At 39.6% G+C, this 22,718-nt stretch overlaps 3 protein-coding genes across 3 annotated transcripts; 2 read left to right on the top strand and 1 right to left on the bottom strand.

Moving 5' to 3' along the window:
- Nucleotides 1–233: 233 nt before the first annotated feature.
- bud31 (BUD31 homolog) lies at nt 234–1,401 on the top strand. Its single transcript, XM_042704259.1, has 4 exons — nt 234–430; nt 636–758; nt 847–1,013; nt 1,102–1,401. The coding sequence occupies exons 1-4, from the start codon at nt 337–339 to the stop codon at nt 1,150–1,152; spliced, it is 435 nt and encodes a 144-aa protein (XP_042560193.1). The 5' UTR covers nt 234–336; the 3' UTR covers nt 1,153–1,401.
- A 4,649-nt stretch (nt 1,402–6,050) lies between these two features.
- cpsf4 (cleavage and polyadenylation specific factor 4) lies at nt 6,051–8,787 on the top strand. Its single transcript, XM_042704250.1, has 8 exons — nt 6,051–6,433; nt 6,738–6,788; nt 6,875–7,027; nt 7,113–7,208; nt 7,304–7,397; nt 7,504–7,576; nt 7,749–7,913; nt 8,031–8,787. The coding sequence occupies exons 1-8, from the start codon at nt 6,331–6,333 to the stop codon at nt 8,097–8,099; spliced, it is 804 nt and encodes a 267-aa protein (XP_042560184.1). The 5' UTR covers nt 6,051–6,330; the 3' UTR covers nt 8,100–8,787.
- A 113-nt stretch (nt 8,788–8,900) lies between these two features.
- Nucleotides 8,901–10,488, bottom strand: atp5mf (ATP synthase membrane subunit f). Its single transcript, XM_042704251.1, has 4 exons — nt 10,384–10,488; nt 9,373–9,480; nt 9,170–9,286; nt 8,901–9,065 (listed from the first exon to the last, which is right to left on the bottom strand). The coding sequence occupies exons 1-4, from the start codon at nt 10,397–10,399 to the stop codon at nt 9,037–9,039; spliced, it is 270 nt and encodes an 89-aa protein (XP_042560185.1). The 5' UTR covers nt 10,400–10,488; the 3' UTR covers nt 8,901–9,036.
- Nucleotides 10,489–22,718: the final 12,230 nt, after the last annotated feature.

The following is a 22,718-nucleotide window of genomic DNA, read 5'->3' as shown; positions in this document are numbered from 1 at the left end:
ATATTATTCAGGCACTCAAAAAGACTCCTAACCTGATGCAATATGCCAATTCCAAGAGACAGAGCCTTTAAATAAATCCTGAAAAAGGACAAACCAGAGCTATTGTAAATATATACTACTGCAAAATAGTTAATTTATGCATTCGTATTTTTATATGTGACGCATTTTTTCAAGTTTTTACTTCTAGCATTACTCTGACGTATATTTCATGAGACACTAGGTGGGAAAAGTCCCAAAATATGTGACGTCAATACGATGTGACGTAAAAGCAGGCCCCTCGACAGTAGACCGTCAAAACTCTTGAGAATCGACGTGCTTTAAAAAAAGATAACAATAATGCCAAAAGTGAAAAGGAGCAGAAAGCCCCCTCCAGATGGGTGGGAGCTTATCGAGCCCACACTGGACGAGCTGGATCAAAAAATGAGAGAAGGTAAGACAGTCAGCTTGCGTCTTGTTTTTAACGTTAGCTATCGTGAGAGTAATATTAGCTGCGTTCTCAGTTAGCTAGCAAGTTAGCTATCGATATTTAGCTAGCTGATAGTAAATTAGCAATTCACAGGATTCTTTGTTTCAGCTAATTGACATTGTCAGCTTCAGTCCACAATCTCGGTAATATCCATTGTCTTTATTTCCAGCTGAAACGGAACCTCATGAAGGTAAACGGAAAGTTGAATCTCTCTGGCCAATATTCAGATTGCATCACCAGCGGAGCCGGTACATTTTCGACCTATTTTATAAAAGAAAGGCCATCAGTAGAGGTGAGTGTCTTGCTTTCTATGAAGCATATTTATGTTTTTTATTTGTGTTTAGACACAAGTGTAATTGTTCTGAATCATTTGTTTATAGAGCTGTACGAATATTGCATGAAGGAGGGGTATGCAGACAAGAACCTCATTGCTAAATGGAAGAAACAAGGTTATGAGAATCTGTGCTGTTTGCGTTGTATCCAAACACGGGACACCAACTTCGGAACGAACTGTATTTGCAGAGTTCCCAAAAGCAAACTTGAAGTGGTAAGTTTAGTTTTTTTTTAAACTTTTTTGAACGATTTATTAACAATTATTGTTCTGAGTAGTGACACTTTTTTTTGTTTTTTTTTAGGGACGAATCATCGAATGCACACATTGTGGATGCAGAGGCTGTTCTGGATGAATCTCAAGATGCCTTCAGTGGGACATCAGGGCTCGTTCTAGTTTGATTCGTTTGCCTGTAAAGATCCTTGCCCATACTTGGTTTTCCATTCCAGATTGTCATTCTGTAGTGTGTATTGTGATGGGTCGTGGTCATGCTTTTTTAAATATTTCATTTTCGTGAAATTATTGATGCTATTTTATTTTAATTACGCATTTATTCCCCATGCCACAGTGCATTGTCATTTGAAATAAAACTTTTGTTGTATTATTCCCTAGTGATTTTGTGAAGTTGTGAATAGTGGGACAACATGAGAGTATTGCAAGGTACCAGGGAGTGGGGGAAAAAGTCCATAGTGGAACCTCAACACACTGATCTCGGTTCTAGAGCCATACTTTCAAGTCTTTTGGAGTATGCTGGGGCATTCCCATTAATAGTGATGGCAATAGCTGTGAGTTTGTGAAACAATGACGTTCAAAGTATGGTAACTCCTACATCCCCTTTTAAACCAGCATTGAAATATTTCCCTGCTCAACATTCTCAAAAAAAAGGATCTTAAAAAAATTAGGGCTTAATTCTTAAATCCTGAAGTTTTCCTTAAAGGGCACTTTCTATGACAGCTGAAGTGGTCTGATGTTTACAAATCATAATACTCACAGTGACCACCATCAAATAGACTTTATGTGCTACATAGTAGTGCTAGCCCGGTGCATATTCATAACGCCAAGTTGATACATATTAAATATGCAATTTAAAGTAACACTATGGAGTTTCTGGAGCCGCGAGGTAGGGGGCTACTTTCTGCTGGACTATTCAGTAACTTATTTGCTGTCTTGCTTTGTCTTGTGTTGCACTTGCTTGAGGTTTGACTGTGTTAGGAAAGTCGTTGGCAAGCTAGCCAACATAGCAATCACAATAACATTACAAGGTAGCTGACGCGAGAGCACTTATTACTAGCATCAATGTCCAAGCGTGTTATAACAAGCTTGCTAACATCGCTAACAAGCTGTTTTGCTAGCGGCTAAACTTAGCGAAACTTGTTGAAATTTGCTTACTTTGTTTATGACAAACTAGCGAGTCAACAACTTTCCTAACACAGACAAACATCAAGCAAGTGCAACACAAGACAAAGCAAGACAGCAAATAAGTTACTGAATAATCCAGCAGAAAGTAGCCCCCTACCTGGCGTCTCCAGAAACTCTAAAGTGTTACTTTAACTGGAATTTTTGTGTTAAGAGAGTGTGCTCCATAAGCAACACACCATAATAATGTCTACGTTGATATTTACCAAGCCAAAGATCTAGGCAAGCCTTCAAAGGTGTAATTGGTTGGGCTTGAGAGTCATATTTGATTTAGGCTTTTCAGTGTTTGTGCTTTGTAGTGTTGTGAGTTTGAGAGAAGAACTGGGGGGTATTCGTCGTAGCTCGCTAAGCGGTTTAGCAAGCTAATTTTCAGACTAAGATAAAAAAAGCCCCTCTTTTTGGTTCGTGGAAGCAACTTTTGATAAATCACCATAGTTACATATCGATTAGCACTAACCTGCTCCAGGGCAGGCTAACTTAAGTGTAGCTGGATAAGCTTGCCACACCCCCGGAAAAAGGAGGGATCCCATTGACCAAGGACTGATATTAGAGTTAGAGTTCTTTGCGATCGCCAAGATCCATTATTCTTGTATGAGCGCTACCGATTCAGCCGACAAGGAATCATTCATTTACAAGACCTTCTCGAGTCATTTATTGCAAACACCACAGTCGAACATTGACTGTCTTGCGCTTTTTTGCGAGTGGTACATTTTTGTAGTGTCAGTGATGCGGAGAACAAAGCACTCATAAATATATGAGTGTTATTAGTACACCATAGCATATCATTATTGTAGAAAATGATTAAGGTGGACTCATGATAAGAATAGAGAGAAATACAGACAATTCATTTTCACTGCTTCAATTTATTGCATTTGTTATTAATACATTTAGTCATTTAACAGACGCTTTTATTCAAAGCGACTTCCAAGGAAATGTAAAACTACATTGATGAAGGAGGTGAGGGGATTTGAACTAGCAACCATGCAGATTCAAACCGGTAGAGGAAACCTCTGTACCAGTGGACACTTGCCGATAGGGAATCATACATATAGCTATGACCCTATAAACATCCCAACACAACTTGCTCTCACAGCGGTGGTGGTGTTGAATTTTGCCATGATTATGGTCTTGTATTCTTCATAAGCGTTCATGTTCATCTCCTACTCGCCAGCGGAGAAAAAAAGAGCCCTTTTCTTTGAGTTTAGAACCATTATACCGTTAGAAAATCATGGTTTTGGTGATCGACCTTTCCTGCCTTTTGAAGTAGGACGTGCACGCGCAAATGCCATGATAACTTTAGCCTGGTTGAAATTAACCACATGATTAGGATGCAGATCAGCCGTTAACGAACCGATATTTGCTGTTCTCAATCAGCTCGCTAATCTTAACGGGCTAAAAGGCCAATTGATTAACTTAGCTTCAATCCTACGACGAACGTACCCCTGGAGTAGCAGGGTGAAAACATTGAGACCATAATAGAACACACCATATATTCTATTATGAATGAGTTATGAATTAAATAGTGAAATGTGGTTTACTAATTGTGCTGTAAAATGGATCAAACAGATGAGATGACCTGTGACCTGTATAAGTATTTGTATTTGTTAACTGCAGGAGGTGTACCATCAGATGAAGATGCTAAATACCTTTAGCAGGGAGTACATTTAAATAGTTTAAAGGCAGGTTTTAGACAAAGACCATTATGTCCAGCCAACCTTCTTCTGCAAACAAAGCTATGAAAAAGAATTGGAACAAAGCGATTAGGAAGTATGTCCCTAACACCAATAAACACTGTGGCTACTGGATCACCTGGTTTGTAAGAACCACATCTCCTTCAGCAAGGGACCAAAGAAATATACTAGTGACAGAAACAGAAAATACACCCCTATGCCACCAACCACTTTGCCACCAATCAACTAAAAGCTCACACTTTCCCTGTGTCATCCTCTCGTGGACCATGATGCAGCACTGCATCTTCTAATGATTTGTGTTTTCATTGGCTGCCTTTGACTTATTCTACTGTGGCTGCAGTTGAAGATTTTGTGATTTTGGCGAAAATTCTGAGATTTGAGCTCAACAATCAAATTACACCCTCCCTTCCGTGCTTCTGAAGCAACATGTTGATGGGCTTGAATTGTTTATGGCACGGTCTGAGCCACTGTGTCCGCTTCCCATTTACAGAGTCAGGACTGGGTATACAAACACTAGAGTATTTTCTGAGCGCAAACACTGAGTGGACAGCTAGAAGACCATGAAGAACAATTGGCTGAATTTGACATAAAGCACAATGGATTAGAATCATGGAATGTTCCTTTAATCTGTCACATACTGACAATGTTGGCACTGAGATCATCAGTTTTAGCTATTGGAGTTCATACTTTGTGATGTGGGAGTCTGATGGTTCTCCACTGGAACCTTTCCCAGGAGGAGAACCCGTTTCGGAGGGTGCAATATTTGGTCTTTTCAGAGGAATCATCAATGTTTAACTCAAATGCTTACCTCCTCCATTTAACCACGCCCCTGCTGTATGATGTGTTGCCTATGTGTTGTGATTCCAGCTCAGTTTATTGGTTCGACATGTCCAGTGGAGGGGTCCCGAACCGTTAGGAATGTGCATGCTACAAAGAGACCATGTTGCAAGGACATCCCGAGGCATTAGTAGCGAGAGGAACGTCGGGAAATCTGTGCAGAAGAAACTCGACGGGATTGTGAGGCAATGGGGAACAGTCAGTGATTGGACAATCAAGCAAGATAGGGATCAAATCTGAAGTGATTGTACATGTGCGAAAATATGCACCGACTCGTGCACGCCATCACAGAAAGCGCGCTCAACCTGGCTTATGTCCGAACCTTTTTTTTATATGTAAATAAAAATATACAAACGGAGTTTGTTAACCGAGGTGTAGGTCTACGTTTTTAGTGCATAGGCTACCCAACGCACAACACATTGTAGGGCTATCTTTATGGGCTACCATCCTACTGATAGGCTATTCATTGTGTATGTTAAATTTATTTATCCAACATGCTTTCCCAGCACCAACACCTTTAACAAAAGCTAAGCCTGTGGCTCAAAAAACAGCTGTTCAGTGAGTGGAAGTGTATATTGCAGCCTCCTGTGAATTTTCGCAAAAATGGCGCGATGATCCCTCCCCTGTATTTTTTGTTTTGATACAGACACAAATAGTCAATCCACTCTAGCCTCGAGAAACAGGCAGACAGGCAAAGCAATTATTTATAAAGTGAATTGTCATAGCCTAGTTTTTTGTTTTGTTTTAATTAACATTGCGTTTACGCTGATACGCCTATTTTCATTCATTTGTCAATCCAATTTCACGATTAGTTTCTAGACTGGTTATTTAGATATGTAATCTACATTTTCCATTATGTCCCATTTCATACCAAGGCAGAAAATGGGCATAATGGGTATCTGCTTTCAGTTTGAACTTCCATGGTTTTAAGGTTAAGGGGGTGGCAGCTTCAAAATGTAGAATAGGTCTACTAAGTAGGCCCAGGCTACATTAGCTGGTTGGATTTACGTTTTAAATAAATGTTAGCTGCTACTTTTCCCAATATAATTCGTATTCTAATAGATCTAGACAAATACAAAATGCAAAGGAAATTTCATATTGGATATGAACAAGCATATCCCTAGATATCACAACTCTGGGTGGAAGGTTCAAATAAAGATACAGCTGTCTTGCAATTTTCCAATTAGGCTATACGATGAGTAAAGTGTAATCATATTAAATAAAAGTCAAAACTATTTTTTCACCTAGGATCAAGTAAAATTGCATTGAAATCGCTAATTCAGAGTTCGATTAAATTGGCTTTGAAACGTGAAGTTCAGAGGTCAGGGTTCACTGCGACACTAGAGAAGCAACAAGCCTATGGAAGATCGCTTGTTGGGTCAGGTGTTATTACAGTTTACTCCTTATTATCTTGCGTTTAGCTAGACTAAGGCTTCTAAAACAAAACAAATCATAATTTATATTGGGAAAGGCGAACTGTTTGCGAGATTTAATGTCGTAATTGATTAGCCAAATAGTGCAACACACTAAATAACACAATCACAAGCTAGCCCGACGGTTAAACAAGCTAGCTAGCGAAAACAGCCAAAATGCAGGAGTTGATAGCAAGTGCTGATCATTTCAAATTTGATCTGGAGTTTGCTGTTGAGCAACAGCTGGGTGCTCAACCGTTGCCATTTCCTGGAATGGACAGTAAGTATAAAGGTTAATTTGGTATAAAGTTACCCCAAGAGCACCTTAGCTAACATTAGCGTTAGCTGGTTAACGCATTCTTGGCTAGCCATAACAAAGATCTTGCATCCTACTATCTATTACGTTTGACAACTTTAAAATGACACCGGCCTCTGGGTGAATTATTGTGTTATCAATTAAATGTGAATTACTCTGTTAAGACACCACCCGTGTCTTTGACTTTAATAGCAGGGCTCTACAAGCTCGAGTATGCCACCATGCTCTCCTTCACAAGTGATTCATACTTTTCTGATTCTTTTTGCAGAATCTGGTGCTGCTGTGTGTGAGTTTTTTATGAGGGCATCTTGCATGAAGGGTAAGTTTTCCAGAAACAGCAGTTGTTTACAAGCATCAGAATCACAAATGTGTCAAAGCTAACGATGGTTATGGCACTTTGGATAGGTGGCATGTGTCCCTTCCGGCACATCAGTGGAGAAAAAACAGTGGTTTGTAAACACTGGCTTCGAGGGTTATGCAAGAAGGGGGACCAGTGCGAGTTCCTTCATGAGTATGACATGACCAAGATGCCCGAGTGCTATTTTTATTCAAAATTTGGTTAGTATCTCAGCATTCATTACGTTAATTGTGGCTCATTTTTCTCTGTGTTATGACTACTTAATGTGCCATTTCCCATAAACAGGGGAGTGTAGCAACAAAGAATGTCCCTTTTTACACATTGACCCTGAGTCCAAGATTAAAGACTGCCCATGGTATGACAGAGGATTCTGTAAACACGGTAAGTGTGACCATCATGTTATTTTTTATAAAGCCATGCTATGAAGAGGAGTTCCTGCAAATGTACGTTTATTTTTTTTTGTCCTGTCTGTTTAGGCCCAGATTGTAGACACAGACATACACGAAGGGTTATTTGTGTCAACTACCTTGTTGGCTTCTGTCCTGAGGGCAGGTCCTGCAAGTTCATGCAGTGAGTCATAATTTGCTGATTTAAAAAATTGCATTAGAATCATAAGTGGTGTTGGGGTACAGTGAAATTATGTGTTGTACTAAACTGTAAACATTTTACCTCTCAGCCCACGTTTTGAGTTGCCGATGGGTGCCTCTGAGCAACCTCCTTTGCCCCTGCAGTCTCAGACTCAGCAGAAGGTATGGCCTTTGCAATAATGGTCTTGCTTGATCCAAACTTCCAAAATGTACTTTTACAATATGTAAGAGCCTATGCCATGATGACAGTAAAGGATGGTTTGTTTTCTGTAGACTGTGATATAGTTATGGCAAATGTGTTTTTAACACTCTGGTTATGCTCTACTTGTTACAGACCATGCACCCCGGAAACAGGTCGTCATTGTCACTGATTCAGCTGACCAACACCAATTCTAACCACCAACAGAGGATGCCACACAATATAGGAGCAATGCATTCTCAAAACAATATGGGGGGAAACCGAGGTCCTCGCCCGTTAGACCAAGTCACCTGTTACAAGGTAAAAGATCAGTTTAGGATGGAATGGTTGTAAAACTAAAATCTGTAAAGCAGATATTTGAAGAAAATGTTAATACTTATATGTTTTTCTTTTGACACCTCACTTTTCCGTTTGCAGTGTGGAGAGAAAGGTCACTATGCCAACAAGTGTACAAAGGGACATCTGGCCTTCCTCAGTGGACAGTAGCTTTCTATGTGGACCTTTTCATCTCGATTTGAGCTGGAATCTCAGGGCCTTAAATGTGCCAGTCACAATGCATTCAGCCTTTGAAAACAAAGGTCTGGCCAGACTTTACAACTGCTCAGATCTTAAGGCGTTTGGACTTCACCTTGTTCAAGGAACAAGTATATTGTACAGCACAGTGATCTTTTTTCTACTCATGGAACTGGTGATGTTGGTTCACTATTGGAGGATGGTACATTTCTACTTGACCTTTCATTTCCTGGGTTGGAAACATCAAATGTAATGTGAAAGGGCTGTGGCAATTTGGAGCTCAAATAAACCTTTACCTTTCTGCCTTAAAAAATTGGAAACCAAATTATTACTCTCGTCATTAGATTGTAATATGACCAGGAAGAAGCTAGATATTCTGCATTTAAAAGTGTGCTGATCAGAAAGAGAAAAGGAACACAAGTATGGATCATATTAAGGTGTAATAGGACAAAATGGAACAAGATTGTATATGAAATGCGTGCTTGCAGGTGTACCATATATCATTTTCCCACCCCAATACACTGAACTTGCCGTTGTATTGCTCAATTCAATCCAAGACCGCTTCAGCGTGGCTGTTCCAGAGGTGGATACATGGCAACTTACTGATTTTTGTACACAAAATCGCCAGCATTTTCAACAATAAAAACAAACTGTTTTATTACACCCGAGTTAACTTAATTATTTCAAGGAAAAGTTGGGAGCACCACATATGGCTAATTTATTTTCCAGCAAATGAGATTCACTGGTGGTTTCCAAAGAGATACAGACTCGGCATTTACATTATTTAAATTTTATTCTTGGTCACAACTGTAATTTTGAACAGACAACGAAAAGCTGAAGAGGGTGGCGTGAATACACTGCTGCGGACATGGCCACTTCAGAGCCTTGTGGTCCCTGGTGTACTGGCTGTTCAGTGGTACTTCCTCCAACGATCATGCTCTACAGACAAAACAGATGTTTGGAGAAGAGCAGTTTAGAAACATGGCATCCACAACACCACTTTTTTCAAAACTTAAAGCTTAGTAATGAGCAATGCTACTTACTGATGTGATCATATTCCCAAACGTAGCTCAGCACGACATATCCAGTCAGGAGCATGGCAACGCCACCAATGCCACCCTTCTTCACATGGATGTACTTATTGAAGTATCTTTCATGTCCTGAGGCAGAATGACTTGAGTTAACACAGTAATATTTCAATACAAAAATTGCACTTTGATTTGGCTGTCAGGAGGACAAACATTACCTCTGCGGACTGCACCAACGAGTCCATTGGGAGTAAAGTCCCTAGTTCCAAGCCATGAGAAGATCTGCCCAAGTTTGACGTCCATAAGCCTCTTTTCGGCCAGGGCCACTAGAAGAGAGAAAATGCTCTTATTAACCTCAGTGATGTATAACGGTCTGACATTTAGAATATCACACAGCAAGCCACCCAATCTAAATCCAAGTATATCATTTCAGTATGGCTTTTCATGCAAAGAAAAAAAAAAAGGACGCCATTTTTACAAAAAAACATAAAACTATGCTTACATTTCATCTTGTACAGCTAACGTTAGCTACTGATCGGACTTGTATGGACCAAGTATTGGAACGTTAGCTAAAAAAAACTTTTCTTGAGGTCCTAGCTAGAAACAACTTCAGTAACGTCGGCTAACCTCTTAGCTAGCCAAAGCATTACGTAAATCCCATACAAGAACATTAGATAACATACATCTGTCGACGATTAAGGGACTGTTGTGGCTTAATTAAACGCAACCGACGCTAGACGCATTAAACAGATGAACGTTATCCTAGCCAGCTCGCTGAAAGCGCTAGTAGTGCTAGCGTACAGATGCCAGTTACAGAGCTCTACTTAGCCAACACTAGCCAGCTAATTAGCTTACGATAGCTGAATTTCGGACTAGAAATCGCAAAACGTGTTTACGAATAAACTACAGGTTCTAATTCAGATAGGGGCTGTTTATTTAGCCAACACTGTTTCCTTGAAAGTTAAATCATAACAGCAACTCAGCTATCTGATAATCAGTTCACTTTGTCCTGTGCCAGCTTGAATGACAGACAGGAAAGTCCTTGACTTGACTCGTAAGAGTAACATCTTTGAATTGAAGCACAATTGTCAAGGACAGAATACACGTCCACGACACCAATTTGCAAGAATGATAAACAACCTTTAGTATGTCTTGCGTAAGTTATATTTTAATAACGAAACTAGATGTAAGTGTAAAAGCAAGACCCATAAGGTTATTTGCACACCTACCTGCTTTGTCCGCCATCTTGCTAGGGTGACATACAAGCTTGAACCGCTGTGTATGTTGGGAATAAAATGGAGTGAGGGCATTATGGGACGGAAGAGAAAATGAAGGAGGAGCTCTATCTATGGCTGAAGTTAGGCTACAGTCATATGCCCTTCAAAGGAACCTATATTTAGGGTGGTTGACTGGTCTGAGTAATATATTCAATTCAAGCTAAGGCTACCCTATTTAGGAATTATGAAAAATAACATAGGCTACTTAGCAATTTTGGTCATTTTGGTGTTTTAATAGTATCACATTTCTTACAGAAAACTTCTGAAGACCACCGTGTATGTTTGAATCTCTAGTGACACCTAAATGTTACGTAGACTATATTGTGCAAAACTCATATGCATCGACCCATGGACACTTTAATGGCATCCAAAGCATTTTCAGTGAATACCCTACCTACACAATCTCACCAGATGGGGGAGATGTTCAATGGTAAAGACATCATGCTCATAGGTAAAGTAGCCTAACACATGCAACAATTTGGCACTTTTTGAAGTATGTTTTATAGGGAACTAGTTTTGGTATCATTTTCAAATTCATCCAGGCATGGGTTATATGTAGGTAGCCTATGTATAGAAATAGAAAAGCCTTTATTGTCATTGTATTTGAATACAACTAAATTTGGATTGCTGCTCCCGACAAGGGACAACATATAACACAACAACATATAACACAGCAATAGTACAAATAACACAACAATAGTACAAACACACAACAATGGTACAAATACACAACTATAGTACAGATGCTAGAAATAGTGCAAATGGCTAAGAAAATATATGTTGAGAGTTCATAGATTTCACGTACTTCCCTGAGGTGGTTTACAATAAATACAGTAACATTTTGTTTACAGTAACATTATGTGCGCTGTTGTTGGTTTTTGCAAGGTTTTTGCATAACTAGGTTCAACTTACTAGCATTGACTAAAACGTACTCCTATTTGTAAAATACTAAAACCCCAAACAGTTCTACAGCTATGAGAAGTCACCCAGCAATTATATAATCTATCATCAATGACATGAGGATGTAGGCCTGTCTGGCTGTGCAAGCAGTGTTGAGTGGTTTAGGTGATAACTTTGCAGACATGACTACACCTACTGTCATAACCAACCTAGATGAGTTATGGATTAGTTCGATTCATTTATCAGAAGGTTTAGATGTGGTTGTTCATCTTTATTTGGGGTTTGGTAAGGTTTGGGTTTGGGGTTTTAATACTACCTTTGAGCTGCTTTTAGAGATTTTGACAACATTTCAGGCTTTGCATTTCATGTGGCTGGCTATACGCTGTTGGATACAATGTTTCTATTTAGCAGAGTGGTATTAAGATAAGACTGTCATTCTCTGCAACTGAATGAAGGCAATTATTATTTATTTAGAATGCTATTACAGGCCTTAGATCAGACACAGTGGTTTGTAAAAGTATTCAACCCCCTTGAAAGTCAACACCATTTTCTAGTTTACTAAAGATACTTTTCCCAAAGATAATTTCCCAATCAGTATTTTCATTGCAAACACTTATGCTAATTGTAGTTATACACAGGAAAATGCAAGTACCCAACAACCTAACCTGACCAAAATAAAAACTGCCCAACCATAGACTCTGAGCTGCAGGATACAACAACAGTGCACAACTGTTCAGACAACTAATTTAAAGCTCCTTTGTGTGACCGCCCTCGAAAACCAAAGTCCAACCTCGCTCCCCACTTCCACTACCAGTGCCATATACTTTAGCTTCTTATCATATCTTCAAGGGGAATCGTTAAATCAATAAAGTAAACAATGCACTCGCACTTTATGTCATAGCAGTCACAACAATACACTGCGGAACTTGAAGATGTTTTCCGACATCATAAATCATATACAGTGGGGAAAATAAGTATTTGAACCCCTGCCGATTTTGCAAGTTTGGCCACTTGCAAAGAAATGTGTGATCTATAATTGTAATGGTAGGTGTATTTTAACAGTGAGAAATAGAATATCAACAAACAAATCCAGAAAACTGCATTTTATAACATTTATGACTTTATTTGTATTTGATGCAGAAAATAAGTATTTGAACCCCCAAGCAAACAGCAATAGTCAGAGATAAGTCAGAGATAAGATTGTAGACCTGCACAAGGCTGGAATGGGTAACAAAACCATCGGCATGCAGCTTGGTGAGAAGCAGACAACTATTGGTGCGATTATTCGTAAATGGAAGCAACACCAAACAACTGTCAATCGCTCTAGGTCTGGGGCTCCATGCAAGATATCCCCTCGTGCGGTATCGGTGATCATCCGAAAGGTGCAGAATAACCCCAGAACTACACAGGGGGAGCTTGTGAATGATCTCAAGGCAGCTGGGACCACAGTCACCAAGAAAACCATTGGCAACACACTACGCCGTAATGGTTTGAAGTACTGCAGAATTCGCAAGGTCCCCCGGCTGAAGGAAGCACATGTACAGGGCCGTCTGAAGTTTGCCAATGAACACTTGAATGATTCTAAGGAGGATTGGGAGACAGGATGTGGTCAGATGAGACCAAAATCAAGCTCTTTGGCATCAACTCGACTTACCGCGTTTGGAGGGGGAAGAATGCTGAATATGACCCCAAGAACACCATCCCCACCGTCAAGCATGGAGGTGGAAACATTATGCTTTGGGGCTGTTTCTCTGCCAAGGGTACAGGACGACTCCACTGCATCGAGGAGACTATGGATGGGGCCATGGAACGTGGAATATTGGGCTTGAACCTCATTCCCTCATTCCCTCCCATTGAAAACGCAACCTTAAAGATTTGGAGAGGATCTGCAAAGAGGAGTGCATCCCTCCTGAGATGTGTGTAAACCTGGTGACTAACTACAAGAAAAGTCTGACGTCTGTGCTATCCAACAAGGGTTATTCCACCAAGTACTAAGTCATGTTTTGCTAGGGGTTCAAATACTTATTTTCTGCATCAAATGCAAATTAAGTCATAAATGTTATAAAATGCAGTTTTCTGGATTTTTTGGTTGATATTCTGTTTCTCACTGTTAAAATACACCTACTATTACAATTATAGATCACACATTTCTTTGCAAGTGGCCAAACTTGCGAAATCGGCAGGGGTTCAAATACTTATTTTCCCCACTGTATGTATAAGGTAGAGCTAAATAAGATATTTGTCTACTATAAAAAACGTATTACAAACTAAAATATTCATATTCAGCATTCAACCGCTAAACATTAATACTTGGTAGAGAACACCTTTTATTTAGTTTTATGTCTTTTGAAGTGAGACAGTATCAGCTTTGTACATTGTTCTGCAGTGTTTTTTCCCATTCTTCTTGGTAGAATTCCAATAGAACATTTATGTTCATGGGTTGACGGTCCTGGACTGTACCAACGTCTCGGAACGTAATGCCACAGATTCTCAGTAGGATGTTGATCAGGGCTTTGACTGCGTTCTTCTATATTCACTTCACTGTTTTTGAGCCACTCCAGTGTTGCTCTAGCCTTGCGCCTTGGGTATTTGTCCTCCTACTGGTTAGGTAATCCCTCTCCCACACCTTCATTTTACAAAAAACTCCAACAGGTTTTCTAGTGATATTGTTAATATAATTTATTTCCATTCATTCTCTATTCAGTTTTAAAAACTTTCCCAGTTCCTGCAGATGAGAAATATCCCCACAGCATAATATTCCCATTGCTGTATTTCACGATTGGGATGGTACTTCTTGAGACGAGGCAGTGTTAGACTCACCACATGTAGTGCTTTGAAGATTGGCACAAAAGCCTATTGTGGTCTCATATCTTAAGCAACCTCCCTACATGCTTTAATGTGGATCTTCTAAATCAATGGATTCCTTGCCACCCACTATTGGAGCCCAGATTTATGGATAGGTCTTAAGGGATTGTGGACTCCTATACCTGCACTGGACTATGTGGCCTCCCTCAGCAGTTAATATCTTCCTCGGATGCTTCGTTTGGAAGACAAGCTTTTCTACAAAGCATCTGGGTGGTGTATGGCAATACCCAGTTTCATTGTATGGATCCATTGGTGCACAGTTGGACATCAAAACACTTGGATATTTTCTTGGAATATTTTCCTCACATAAGCATTCTTTTATACAGTATAACACCCAAGTTTTGTGCAGTCTTAGTTGGGGTCAAAGAAGATGAACCAAGCTGGATGTTAATATTTTGTGGGATAGCTCAGACTTTGAAAGATTGAGCTGAAGGAGTCAATCCCTTACACAAACTGAAATATCACTGAGGCATGCAGAAATTCAAGCTGATATTGTGGAGTCATCCGGGGGAAGGACATGTACAGTTGAGTATCATCTGCACAACAGTGATAGGAGAACCCATGGGAATGAATGATCTCATCTAAGGAAGTGGTGTAAATGGAAAAAAGGAGGGGTCCAAGTGCTGATCCCTGAGGTACACCAGTGGAGAGGTGGTGAGATTTCTGTTTTAATGATGTAGGAAAGTTTCCCGAACTGAGGGAAGCCATGCCTACATGCATGATAGCAGGTAGAATATTAGAAGATTTATCTAGAGAGCATCTACCCATCTAAAGATCAATATCACATATGCAGTTGCCAAGGCAAAGAAATTTGGTCTTGGTCTTTTACATTGGTAAGTTCTGCCTTAAAGGCACACTATGCAATGCTGGAGAAAGGTTGTTGATAATATAGTTCAACGGCCAATCATATTACACCCCTCCCTTCCGTATACTCCTGAAGCAATGTGTTGATTGGCTGGAATTGTGTATGGCTCGGTCCGAGACATTTTTTTGTGGTTCCCATATACAGACCCAGGGTCTAGGAGTTTTTTTGTGCACACATACAGAATGGACATCTAGAGGACTGTGGGGAGCAATTCACAGACTGTGACTGAAAAGTGTATTGTATTACAATTGCAGTCTGCACATTTAAATTATTTTAATAATTTTAATAAGTAAATGATCACTCTAGAGCTGCTTTGGACTCCATTTCCTAATTTGTCTATGAGTCTGTGAGTAGTAGTGAGAAGTATTTGAACTTAAAATATTTCAAGGTGTAGGTGAATTTCATGCTCTGATATCAGCCCTCTCACTCTTACCCCTCTTGGCAGCCTGATTCACTCACAGTGATACCCAGAAATCAGAAACATCTGCAGGGCAATACACAGGGAATTGTTTTAATTGAGGGAACCAAAATATATTAACTAATCAAAGCCTCCATGCAGCTCCCTAAGAGATTGCAATATGGCCTCCTCCCAAACCATACTGATTTTCTTCCTTTAATCTTGGCAGAGGAGAATAGGATCTATTTTTAAAAAGCATTTCAGCATTATTTATCAGAGTAATCTGTCTTGATGAAAGTAAACTAATGATTTATTCGGCTTAGTTGGCATCAGATCAATTTGCACATGGTTTACTGTGCCTGAGACAGTGCACAACTGTGTTTCATGACCACCTTCATTGTTTAATAGTATGTAAAGTCTGGATGTATTCAGCATATTTAAGATAACCACACATCAAATTGTCAGATTGCCGAGTATATGGAATGTCACACTTCAGTCACGATCACTTTGACGTATGCATAACTCAAACACTGAATGAGAAAAGGGCTCTGTGTGTGAACTAATGGATCTCATTAGAATGTATGAGAGACAGGCAGATGCCTGATTCTTATAGTTTGGATGTGCCAGACAGGAGGTCAGCGACTCAAGTGCTATTCATTACTTTGCTGAGCAGTTAAACTCGCAGGGAGAATGGCAAAATGGAGATTGTAATTAAGATGGAACCTTAGTAGAGGACCATGTCTTCGTCCCAGAAATCCCCAGTTCTCTGAAGTCATACCATATCTGACAACTTCTTCATTTAAAAATAACCATGTTATATCACAGACAACTCTGTTAGTCTTTATAGTGAGAAATAAAAACACACAGATAATCTTCTGCAACCTTTTCTATACAACCCAAACATCAGTAGACTCTAGAACAGATCTGCTAGGTGATGTTGTAATACAACAACAGACTCATACCATGATGATGATAAACCAAAGGAGCTCATAACAGCCATTAAATCACATCAGGAAGCATGCTGTAAGTTCACAGAGATCAGATCAAAAACCCTAATTGGCAAACAAGGCCATGTAACATTGTAGGCTATGATAGCATGAAGAATTGTTAAGGTGGAGGCCTTTGCTTTAATGTTGTCTTATCATCTCAAAGAGCAGGTGCCCACTTTGACATGACAGATGAAAGAACAGATTTCTCTGTTCTGCTGTCAAACAACAGTGAGATCTCTTCTGTACAGAGATCACATCAATGTATGACCTTCCTGTTTCTAGTCTCCATTTTGTTCCATCCCTCTCTGCATGGATGGCTTGCTGTCCTTAATGTCCTTTGGCATGAGTGTTTTTTTTTTGTGACATCTTTATACAGAGGATTTGTCTTTACACATTATAAGCAACAATATGGTAATCCACAGGCAATTAAAATGGTAGGCTATTTGGTGGTCTTTTCATAGGAAAACCCAGTAGCCATTTATTACATTTAGCATTATGTATTCATGAAAGGCTTTCCATACCCAAATAGTGAGAAGTGTTCAAATAACTTTGCCAGATTAATTACTTGTGGCTATCTTTTTGTATCTCGTCAATATTAAGCTCTTCACCCTCTCTCTAGCTCATTTCTCATTATGGTGTTGCCTGGTGACTGAACTTTGAAGACAAAAGAGGAAAAAACAATGGCGATGATAGCAATGGTAGGGACACAGTAAGCAGATTTTACTGTCTGGATTGAGAAAAAATAAAGCCGATTTGCTCCTTATGGATGTACTTTCTACAGTGTCAGAGACTGCAGTGGTTCTGTGAATACAATGGGTGCTGAAGCTAGCCCTTATCATTTCTCCTTGCAATCAGAGTCTGCGATTCTGGTGAAAGGGTGTGGATATTTGAGCTCAACAACCAATCAAATTACACCCCACCCTTCTGTGTTCCTGAAGCAATGTGTCCATTGGCTTGAATTGTTTATGGCTCGGTCCAAGCCACTATGTTTGTTTCCCATTTACGGAGCCAGGACTGTGTACAAACACTGGTGCACACAGAACAGACAGGTAGAGGATTGTGAGGAGTAATTTGCTGAATTTGACAGAAAGTGTATTGGATTAGAATTGCATTCTGCACTTTTCCAGCAAGTGGTCCAGCCCACTTCATTGCTCTTTCCGAGTGTCTTTCCTCGTTCTCTTATAATGTAGTCCAATATTTCAGTTCTTCCAACAGCAAAACATAATGGTTTAGAAAATCAAAAACCTTCAAAAATATTTTTTTTAACAACTACTGTATCTGGGAAAAAAAATGAAAACTAGTCAAGAACCACACACTTGGAAGAACCCGGACAAACAGTGAATACATTCACTATTTTTTGCTGGTTTTAAAATCAGTGGGGGGAAATGAGGTGTCTTCTTAATAGGATTCCTAACTTAGCTAGATGCTAACATGGAAAGGGGCTAACATGGGGAGTTCTGAATAACTGAGAAATCTTATTTTGCGAGAGCCCCTACATTTTTCAAGAACAGAAAACATTACTATTCAAGGCTTTAATATATCAAGATCAAGTCATTCACTAGACAAATTCCTGAATCCTAATACATTCAGATAAATGACTGAAATAGAGAAGAAGAGAATTGAAACAACATACAGTACGTTGCCTTTGGTCTGTAATCCATTGTGGATTAATCTGTGATCCACCACACCTGAATCATCTGATTATGATATCTTTGATTGCTGAATCAGGTATGTTTAGTTAATCGAGTAGCTTTGATGAGATCATTCATGTGAGGTAGGGCAGGGTTACTAAGAAAAGGAGAATTTGAAGTCACAGAACAGCTGAACTGCTTTGGCTTTCCTCTCACTCACCTGACCATTCTTTGGCTGTGAACAAACCAACATCTGAATGTGGAGGCCAACTCTATCCTTTTACAGAAACACAACAAATGGACGGAAAGCAGATGAAATGGGCTTTGAAGGTACGCTTAGCAAATTGTGGTTATACATCACTACTTTTGTACTCAGTCTTGAGACCTTGGGAGTCGCACTGTGTGACCAACCTTGTTAAACCCACATTTATTGACACACCAGCTAGCCAAGTGTTAAGAGATGCCTGAATGCTTTTCAGTGAATCAGTAGTTCCCTACATTTGACAGAACTTAAGTGGTACACCTTAGTCAAAGTATTATAATTTGACCTTCAAATTTCAAATTTGATATGATATGCGGTTATCAGCAATGGTTCGGCAATGTGTCACCTATCAACATCATTTCAGTTTGCATTATTATTAAAATAAACAGTTGCTGTTGAAAGATTTGTGGCATTTCTACCTTTTGAAAAACAGTTGGAATGTTAATCATAAATGTATTCATAAATGCACTGCCACCCTCTGAAGTAATAAGGACAGTCTTTTCCCATCTTACCTAGATGTCAAGCATTTTTTCCATCTTTTATTTCCTGTCTAACAGCACCACCACTGTATATCATGACAACACGCTGCCGGTTCCACCAATGAGCAATCTTCCCTGACTCAGAGCATTTTAGAGAACTCAGACGTGACTGTTGGATCTGTCATTTCTGTAAGGGCCTCTGCGGGGGGGGGGGGGGGGGGGGGGGGGGGTAATTAGGAACCTGTCTCCTTGACGGAGCAATACAGTGAGTGTCTTTTTTTTGTGTGTGTGTGGAATCAGAGCTCTGCATCCATGTATGGCTCTCAGGATGGAATGTTTTATGACAAAGCCCAGTCAGCTCAGTGTGCACACGAGCTAAAGCTCTCTCTGGGGAGATACATACCAGAGAGCAAATTAGATTCCTCCTGGATGAAAGAAACAACCAAACCAAGAATAGAATAATCTCAGCTTGTGTTTTGTTTTTATTTTTCATTTTTGTCTCTCGTTCCCCTGCTAACGCTTTCCATCTAACACAGTCACAAACCGTGGAGAAGAGTTTTTATAGTTTGCACTTACTCTGGCTTTGTTGAAAGGGATGTTCAGGTTATGTTGTAGTTTATGAAATTCATAGTTCTGTGTAGTGGTGTAAACACAACCCTCCAATATGCTACTAAAATAGCTTCCAGCAGATACGTATTCCTTCTCTAAGCCTGAAGGTAAGGTCATCACAGAACACTTACAGGTAAGACCACTGCATCCAGGACACCACACTGTGTATTGATTGGGAGTTTCACCTGGCTTGCACCAGCAAACAGGCTATTGACAGATTGTTCATTTCACAGTCCAATGCAGAGGGAGAAAAAGGTAACAATCAGTATGCAAAGCCACAGTCTGACGCCATGCTCCCCACGTCAGAGCTCCCTCAGGATAAATATAGACCCGGGTGTGTCTCAGCACTTTTAAGTCCAAGTGAACGGACCGACACATTTTCACCCCAACAGATCAAGGCCACTGTGCAGTCCTGTTCACAGATTCAGTTTCATTTCATACCCTATAGCTGTGACGGAGGGTTTTAAATGGTGTGGTGCAGCAGCTGAAACTGGTGCAACTTTGTCATATGAATAACATAAATGCAAATGCTATTTTTTTCTAGTATATGGGAAATCATTGGGAACCATGCTCGATACCCTTTAATGCAAATTAAGGTTGTTATTTGCAAAACATTTGAGGATAGACTGAAGAGATTTACTGCTGATCCACCCAATTTGTTTCGCCATCTCAGCATTCGTCTCACTACTGCGTTGTTCTCCTCATGCAGGGTAATGCACCACTGTAAGACACCACATCCTAGACACTTATCAATTGAGAATCAACAGTCATTTGTTCTGTTCCCATAACGCAATCAGCCAAAGTTCCCAAAATGCTGTTTTTATCTCAAAGCCATATCACTTTGACAGATAGCATGTCTGATTCAACCTAACCTTTTCTTCAACATTAAACAGAATACTTTAAATATCTGCTACAATACCAGTAAGTTATAATAGTATAATGTAATCAGGTTTGTCCCTGGCCTCTTCTCATTCACCTTTGCTCTCTATGACATAAATAAATCAAACCACAGAGAGTGAAACTGAAACTCTAGTCACTGTAAAAACGTTTAACAAAAATCCAAGGCTTTCTGTGGCACTATTTTGGTTTATAAAACCACGACCCAAAGATTTATTTAATTTGAGTTTGGGTGGAGTTATGAGAGCTGACAAAATACCTGTGATTGGCCAGATTTACAAACCCACTTTACCAAACAAAAATTGTAATGCACTAAATAAGTGTGTAGCGAACTTCTGTAGCCTTTTGCTCTCCAAGAACTGAAGACTAGAAAGCACTAGAAATTTCCATCTTGGCACACAGCTGCTTTTGATGTGTGTGATTGAAGCTAGTCTCACAGTGATGTTTCAGACATCCATCTTATATTTTTCACCTCTGCTTCAAGGCACAAATCAAAGCCGTTGCAGTCACTGAAGAGTCACCATGTGAACAGATGACGGTGTCAAATCAAAACATTTGCTAGCAAACCCCAGTTTATGACCTAATCTTTTCAGGGATTAAGGTGGTACAGAACGCTTGGATGTAGAGGCATTGGAATCACACCTTAATCGGAAGTCTTGCCCTGAGTTCTGAGGCAATATGTAACAAATCAAAACATAAATAACAACCAATCACATGTAATGACATGCAACAATTGAAACTGAAATGATTTGCAAGAGAATATACAAGCAGATTGAAAATAACTATGGAGAGACTTGTATTTGTAAAAGGTTGCTGTTCGGATTGAATCCACTGAATATCTGGTGGATTTGAATGGCAATGCCTGCACACCACATTGTACTTCTTGTGCCAAGAGATGTAAGCCTCTATAAGTCAGGGCTTTGCGGAGAGACAAAATATGCATAGACTGCTCCTGCCAATCATTTCTTCGTGTGACTCATAACAATGAGATGCTCTGAAAAGCTTTGAAACATGGGACGTGAATAAAGGAAAAAAAATATTGATCAATAAACAGTATGTTTGAACTTCAAAGTTTTTCACAGTAGGTAACCAAGCAAAAACATTTTTCATTTGACTGGAAAAAGGGAAAGTGATAAAGTGTTGTGACCTTTTTATGAATTCTTATAATGGAAATCGCCCACTGAGAAAATATCTAACCTTGAGGTAAAGTAGCATTTAAAAACAAACAGTATATGTCCAATCTTCATGAACATGAAAGGTAAAATAAACTGAACAATAGGCTATATCTTAACGATATCTTAATCGATTTTCTTCTCAGCGCCGTCTAAGAAACCATTTCTTTGGCATACCTCAATACAGTATTGCTGTTGGATGACACAAATTCATTCATTCACAATCTGTTGACCTACGCAGTTGGGGAAAAAAGACTGGATTCTAACCTCCATATGCAACGTACTGTAACTATGTGCCATCTGAAACTGCTATTCTCCTCTATTCATTTGACAGCAAGGGAAACTTGTCATGAAGAGGTTTATTGCTTTCCTTATGTCATCCCAGCACCATGGATATTCATATTTAAATTGACTATAAATTAATGAGGCAGTATGGCATAATTGAAACTACGATGTTGTACTTGTCCAGTCAGTAAAGCACTCTAAACACCCCCACCCCCACCCCCACCCCTCTCCCACACACACACACACCAAAAAGAAACCATATACAGACATAAAAAAAACAATTAACCTTTGTAATCAGCAACAAGAACTCAGTCGATGATGTGAGATATGATGAATCCAATAGTCCAAAAGAAATGGCAAACTCTAAGCAGTGGTGAAAGTAATTCAACACGATTTCATAGATCTGCTCTGTGCGAACAGATGTCTGACGTGGACATCTGAGAATTGTCTGAAATGCAAATAGAGTCATACTGTATTCATTTTCTCTCTAGTCAGTCCTCACTGAACACAGTGCGATGCTTTGATCATTGACCAAGCTTTTGTCATAGCTGTGTTTTGCAGGGTTTGGGAATTATAATTTATAAAGGGTGACAATGAATTGTATGCATGAAGGTGTATGGCAGTGAAAAAGCACAATGACCCAGCACCAAAAAGATTCAATAGTAGACCTATGTCACTTAGGACACTTATGATTAAACCAGAGGTGTCGATCAATATGGCATTTCTAACATAAATTTACATGTAATTCCCTTTATTCCATCTTTCCACTCTGAGAAGACATAATCATGAGACGGAAAGTCTAAGTTTCAAACTTCAAAAATGACAGGAATCAGGAGCTGTACCCACCTGAGATCTATTGCTTTCAAATGTGAAATGTATTCACCAGAGACTATGTCAGCTGATTGGTATAGAATTCTCCAGGAACTTGCTTTTCCT

Source organism: Clupea harengus, unplaced genomic scaffold (assembly GCF_900700415.2).
Source record: "Clupea harengus unplaced genomic scaffold, Ch_v2.0.2, whole genome shotgun sequence".
In the NCBI taxonomy this organism is placed as follows: Eukaryota; Metazoa; Chordata; class Actinopteri; order Clupeiformes; family Clupeidae; genus Clupea; species Clupea harengus.
The sequence above is the reverse complement of the archived record's forward strand: the minus strand, read 5'-3'. Positions and strand labels throughout refer to the sequence as shown.